Source organism: Dermacentor andersoni, chromosome 11, assembly GCF_023375885.2.
Source record: "Dermacentor andersoni chromosome 11, qqDerAnde1_hic_scaffold, whole genome shotgun sequence".
Lineage (NCBI taxonomy): Eukaryota > Metazoa > Arthropoda > Arachnida > Ixodida > Ixodidae > Dermacentor > Dermacentor andersoni.
In genome coordinates this window covers 66,146,965-66,153,902 of record NC_092824.1, presented here as the reverse complement: position 1 = coordinate 66,153,902, position 6,938 = coordinate 66,146,965, and the positions used below count along the sequence as shown (strand labels likewise).

The 6,938-nt window shown below is 46.7% G+C and overlaps 1 protein-coding gene across 1 annotated transcript in view; it reads right to left on the bottom strand.

The window, feature by feature from the left end:
* Nucleotides 1–5,365: 5,365 nt before the first annotated feature.
* LOC126518237 (phospholipid-transporting ATPase ABCA3-like) overlaps nucleotides 5,366–6,938 on the bottom strand; it is a 40,383-nt gene continuing 38,810 nt past the window's right edge. The window contains exon 16 of the mRNA XM_055064659.2: nucleotides 5,366–6,110. Coding sequence (XP_054920634.2) covers nucleotides 5,856–6,110 — 255 coding nt within the window. The 3' untranslated portion in view covers nucleotides 5,366–5,855. The remainder of the gene's footprint in view (nucleotides 6,111–6,938) is intronic.

The window sequence follows — 6,938 nt, the reverse complement described above, 5'->3', positions numbered from 1 at the left end:
TCGGCCTGACGCCAGGAGAGCACGCCATGCACGAAAGCAGGTGGGCGCTATCGCGCGCAATCACATGCACCCACATACGACAAAATGGCAGCCAAGAGCAAAGCAAGCCGTCGTACCGGTGCAGGCTACATCGCTCGCTATCGCCACGAAGGCAGCGTTCAAACGCAGATAACCCGCCGAAATAAAGTGGCAGGAAATAAACGATGATAAAGACGCTGATTTGGACGAGGTTAGCCTACCAATTCGGCCAACTTGCCGTGACGATGAAGGAATCCCGATAGAGAGAGAGGGGGAAACAAACTTCTGCCGCCTGCGGTTTTTTAGCGTGTGCATGACCTTTCGATTAGCAGCAGAAAGACGTAGACCTTATCTGTTCTTTGCAATACGTACAACAGTCATAGCAACAGTCTTTGCGAATGGGAACACGCGAGTGCGTGGCAAATTGCCCGGTGGATAACATGCGAAACATAAAAAAAAAAGGGACGCCGTTCCGTATTTGACTAGTACCCCCGTGGATGGGTGATGATTGATGGTTCACCATACTATTTTGACAGCTCTTGCGTAACTCTGTTTGAGCGCACTTATTTATACTCAGGTGTCCTGTTTTGCATTCTAAAACTGGTACAGCGCAACAGGAAAGGAACAAGCCAAGCAGGCCAGAAGAAGAAACCTCTTGGATGTTATGTCGGCGCAAAAACACACTCCCGCGCTACCATTCTTGGCAATTACTCGTCGCGTTTTCTACAAGCGTGACTACCGAAAGAATGCGTATGTTGCGGCGCCTTAGAAGGCGTCACAAACTTGTCTCCCTAAGATTCGGTTCACGCGAAACTGCGTCACACGGCCCAGCTCCTTTTCGTTAACTGCATCACAACACCGGGCGCGGTCACTGTGTTCAAGAGTACCCCAAAAACAACGAGATTAATTACAATGATGTTGGTTGTCAGAGAAAGCGCCAAAACTTCTCCCACTAAGATTCAGTACACGCCAAACTGTCACCACGGCCGAGCTTTTTTTTTTTGTTTTGCTAAATGTGTCACAACGACAGGCGCAGCGAACGGGCCTCAAACGTATCCCAAGAAGGAAAGAAATTGCAATAATGTTGGGAATAAAATAATGCGTTACGAACTTCTCCCAGTAAGATTCAGTATACACCCGAAACTGCGTCAGACGGCCCAGTTGCTTTTCGCGGGCGCGGCCACTAGGCTTCAAGGGTACCCCAAAAAATAACGACATTAGTTATAACAATGTGAGACTCGCAGGAAAAGTCGCCAACATCTACCAGTACGAGTCTAACTCAACTGCGCCAGGACGGCTGAGATATTCTTCGGTAACCGCATCACAAGTCTCGGTTCCGTGCCGTAAAAGCCTAAATTGCTTGAAATGCATTGCCCAAGGAAATTTCTCACCTTGCCGTAGCCCAATATAGCAGCGGTGCCGTGTCGAACTGCAGAAGGAACGCAATACGCCGGGAGCCCAACCGACAGACGACATCCAAACGAGCCCGGTCGCTGAACAGACGAACTTCACATGCGCAGCCGGCCTCTCTCGCTTCGGTGGCCTGTATGGCGCATGACGTGTGCATCTGGAGCGTCTGGCGTGCCGTTATCATGTTGCTAGGTGACGCAAGAAATATAAGACGCGAAGGTTCATTCCCACACAAATCTTTTCAGTTTTAGCGGGAAAGAATTAAAAAAAAAGCAATGTCTGCAAGTTTATTTCACATTCTTTTTTTCCAACGGTCGCGTCAGCTAAGGGATGGGGTGAACACTGGGCGTGATGCATTTCCTGTTGCCAATTTTAGCCGAACGTCTATAGTGTACTGGGACATTATTCTAGTACACTATACGAGTGTCCCCTCTTGTCTTTTTTTTTTCTATGGCGTATCCTGAAAGGGATCTGCAGACGGCTGATACCTTTGAGCATGCTCACACCAGCCTTTTGACAGTGAGCGTCCCCGCTCATCGAGTGTGATTTGTCCATTTTCGCTTGTCTGCGCTGACACCGCGCTTGTTAATTCAGTTAGCAAGCGAGTGTTTCCAACTTTATACGGCCGATAAACCTACTATGCTTACTTCGTATAGCTGACTACTAATTTGCAACCGCAATCGATGCTTCGCCTTTAGGGCGAAACTGCGACTTTTCTTTTATCGCATTGGCATAGCGCGTCTGCGCTACACACTCACAGGAGCCTAAAGAGAAGCATGAAGGGGCACATTTCATGCGATAACTAAAATTGTGATTGCCTTCGACGCAATCGCTGTCGGCCACTGCCCAAAGCGGCCGCTTAAGACTCTTATACGGGCGCGTACGCAATAATTTTTAACATTTGACCCATGCGAGCCGCGATAAAACTCGAGCAAGTTGACCACGGCAGAACCAGACCTGTCGGTGTCGCCGCATAGCCCAACACTTTGCATGAGGACATCTACGTCAGAAATAGAATTCATTATTCACTCCAGAGAGAGAGAGAGAGAGAGAGAGATCGATGTCAAGTGAGTGATTGTAATAAATGCTGGAAGGTTTTCGAACTTTCGGGGATTTCTACACAGCTTAGAAACGCGCGAAGACAATGTTTTGCTGTTGGGCGTCACGTAATTTGTACAACGGATAACGTGTGCCTTACAGTAGTGCAATAGGTGGCAAGGAGAAGGAAATTCACTGGCAGACGGCAGAATACTGAACAGATAGGCGACATTATAATCAAGTTTGCGAGGGCGTAAGATAAGTGTGGGAAAGAATGCTCCAAAAGCAAAGGGAATTCATGCTTGCCAACGCCTTAGCAATGGCCTTATTCAACATTTTAGAAACAAAAAGAAAACAGACGATGCACCACCTATGCGGGTGGCGTTGTCAGTACACAAATGATCCAATAGAGCCACTACATCCTATTTATTTACGAAGCAGTCGCAAACATCCGGTAGGGGGCCACGGTTAGAATTGCAGTCCGGCCGATCCCGGTGTGTGCGTGAAAACTTTTGTTGTAATGAGGCCCGGAGGCTCGAGTTTTTGAGCCAAGGCGGGCCGCTCCCACATTGGCACTGTCAGGCCAAGCCCTTCAGCGACATCATGGGCCCTATGGACGGCCCTTAGTTGGTCTTCAAACAATGGGCTTCGAATCCTTTCTTCCCACTGTGTCCATTCTTCAACGAGGTTGGAGATAGTCGCGGGACACCCTGCCAGCACATGTCAGATTCCAATGATGCCGATCGCGGTGGATAAACCGTGAATCCACAAGTTCTCTCACGAATGCAACGCATGGCACTCGTGCAAAGACGGAACTGGCCGATCATTTCTCGACAAAAGGACGTGTGCTTGATTTTAATAATGTGAAAAGATTGGCACGGCAGCAGCGACAGGGCCCGGGAAAGTTTGTAGAATCATGGTTTATCCGGTGTGATCGGTCGGCTATGCCATGCTACAACCGTGGACCCCTGCCAGATGTTTACGGCTGCTTCGTAGATAAATTGGATGCATTCGCTCTATTGGGCCATTTGTGTACTGACCACCCGCATAGGTGGCGAAACATCCACGTTTTTTTTTTTTTTTAAACATTGACTAAAACCAGTGCAAAGGTACAAGATAGGTACGGATAACGCAGAAGGGGATGACTAGAATTCGCTGTCAAGCGCCTTCGTCCTTCAGAGGCAAGTACTGTTACTCAATTTTATTTTCCAGAACAAACTTAACTAGAAGGACAGCCGGGTGCACAAAGCTGTCGCAGCAGCTTTGACGAAAGCCCTGGCTGATACAGCACATATTATGCCACCGACTCTCTTAGCGACCTAATCGAAACTAAAGGCATTTCGGGTACTTGATTTGCGATGAAGAATGCGTAGGGTTGAATTCCTTTATTTAAGCAAATCTGCACCTGTGTTCTGCGTCATGTTTCTCACCATTAACAACCAGGCACCCCAGACATCCTAAAAACCGTGCCTCAACTTCACACTTCGCAGTAACAGATACATTCAGATTTTGTTCCTACCCGCTACAATAATTGAGTGCCACCCCTCAGTGCCCTCACCGCATCTACAAGTTCACATTGGCACTTTGTCGTTTTTTTTTTCATTGTGTTTATTATTGTACCCAACACATAAAACATGCATTTGTAATTGTGTTAACTTTATGCTCTCCAGCATGGCTCTCGAGTCCACAGTGCATACTGAAGGTTCGGTCCCATGTAAGGGCCGCACCTCGTCAAAATTAGGGGGGGGGGGATGAGAGTAATGCGGCCCTTACACGAGTCTATGCGGTATAGGTGTCACTACCGCCGATGATTACGACCACAAGAGTAAAAGTGATATCTTGAGCAAAATAATTGCGAAAATCTCATCGAACTGAGTTCAAATAGAATCAGAGCAGTAGGACATTATAACTACATCGCTCACACTCACGTCCGAAAGCTCAAGTGACTGTTGCGCATTTGTGATGTGCGGAGTGTGGGATAGCTACTCGTTAACAGCACAAAAAATACTAGTAATAAAAATTAATGAACTACCACAGGCTTTCAAATAGCGATGTTTTTGAAATGGCCTAGGGGTGACTAATATTCTCACGAACGTCTTTACACTCAAAATGCACAACCAGCACGAAAAGGAAATTCGTGATCCTAAGTTGAAACAATAATAAAAAAACGTTTTCAACAGACTTTTCTATCTGTAAGCGAAAAACTTGCAAAATGCTAATCAACCTCGCCTTTGTCCGTCTCTCTTACCCATTCAATTCCTGACCAATCCCTTCCTGTGGGTATGCTCTGTGGACATTCAGAAGCATAATACCTCTGCTACACGGGCACCTTAAGCTGCCGTTGAGTCCAAGTGTCGTTGGGTCAATCGCAGCTGAGTGGTGTTGCACGACAGTTCCAACCGCCATTGACACCAGAACAGCAGCTGGCTTCACCTGACATAGGCGACCTCGGTCGAAGCAAGTTAACTGCCAAGATGGCCGCCTCCAGTGGTGCCAGTGTGGAGATCGTGGCGTCGCAAGTTGCTTCTCCTGTGCCTGCCAAGCGGTGTGCGCACTTATCGTTCTCGCCACAAACACAGAAGCCGGCATACCGTGCACATGACAAAAACCAGCATGGGCAGTTCGAAATAAAAAGGTTCTAAACACAGAAACCAGCGCATAGGTTTCGGATTGTCCTGTATACTAGAGCGCACTAGCTCAGGTCGACCTCTATGTCTTTCCTATCAATAAATTCTATTCATTATTATTGTCTACTTAACTGGCTGTTAGGCTAAAACGCCGCAGTAAAACTGAAGAAAAAGCGATGTTCGACAAAAAATACCTACTTTATTACTATTGTCAGAAAAACACTAAGGAAAGCACTTTCAATAATATCAAGACGCTTCTACGTCCCTATCAAGTGACCACCTGCGATTCACCGAACTGGACGTGGAGCCATTAACTGCCGCTCAACTCAAGGGCGGTTGTTGAAAGTGCCCATGTAACAGGTGTATAGATCGACCGCAAAACACCAATCTGCCACTTCGGCACGGCCCAATTTTGTTGCATTTCATCATCATCATCATCATCATCATCATCATCATCATCATCATCATCATCATCCCATTTTATGTCCACTGCAGGACGAACGCCTCTCCTCCGCGATCTCCAATTAGCCCTGTCCTGCTGCGCCAACTAATTCCAACTAGCACCCGCAAATTTCCTAATTTCGTCGCACCACCTAGTGTTCTGTCGTCCTCTACTCTCTTGGTGCCCACTCTGTCACCCCAATGGTCCAACGGCTGTCTACTTTACGCATCACGTGTCCTGCCCAGCCTGTTGCATTTAGTCCCTACTAAAGAGGCCATTGTCGCCGATGGCGAGAGCAGCCAGAAAAGAAGGGCCATCTTTTATTTCCCCTTCTGGTCGTCCTGGCCGGGTACCGGGGGATTCTCGATGCTCGACGGCATGCAGCTAAACTTCGCGCCCGTCTGCGCGCCCGAGAAGAGGATCTGGCGCCGCGAGAGGCCGACGTAGATCTGCTCGAGCGTCATGTCGCTCGCGGAGAACTCGGGCAGCTTCTCGGCGTCCTTCAAGGCCACGAGCGTCGCGAACAGCTCGCCCCAGCTGGTGTACGCCTTGCCCACGTAGAACAGCATCGTGCCCTGCGAGAAAAAGGCCGTCGCGCTCGACAGATGTCTGAATTTAGATTTTCATGTTCGTGCCATTTCAAGCCTATGCAAAGGGTTGTATTGTTTCTCGCGCTTTGCCACAAAACTTTGTGTTGCTCGATGTTATGTAATATTCGTTGATTTACTTGAACTCTTTGTGCATGACTGACCGTCATCCCGCTGTTTTGCCAACTGTAAAGAGGTCGGGACCTCGTCAATCTGCTCAAGCTTTGAGTCCCGTACTCCTCCTATTCCAAGGGAAATAAAGTTGATTGATTGATTGATTGAATTATTGATTATTTGATTAATTAATTAACTAATTAACTAATTAACTAAATAATTGATTAACTAAGTAATTAATTGACTGATTAATTAATTAATTAATTAATTAATTAATTAATTAATTAATTAATTAATTAATTGATTGATTGATTTACTGATTGATTGATTGATTGATTGATTGATTGATTGATTGATTGATTGATTGATTGATTGATTGATTGATTGATTGATTGATTGATTGATTGATTGATTGATTGATTGATTGATCGATCGATCTCACGGCAGGTACAGATCGACCAAACGAAATAAAATGTTTGTATCCCTCGTTTCGCCTTTGCGTCACTCCCCCTCGATTACGTGCACGTGTATTGCTGAAATGTTCCGATCCATTGTTCAGTGTATAATTTCGGTCGTATTGCTCGTTTCCCTCGTGCCGTTTTTAATATCTTGCGCGCCTACTGCTTCTGGACTCATCATTATCATCATTGGCCTATTTTTTTATGGCCACTGCAGGACGGAGGCCTCTCGAAACGATCTCCA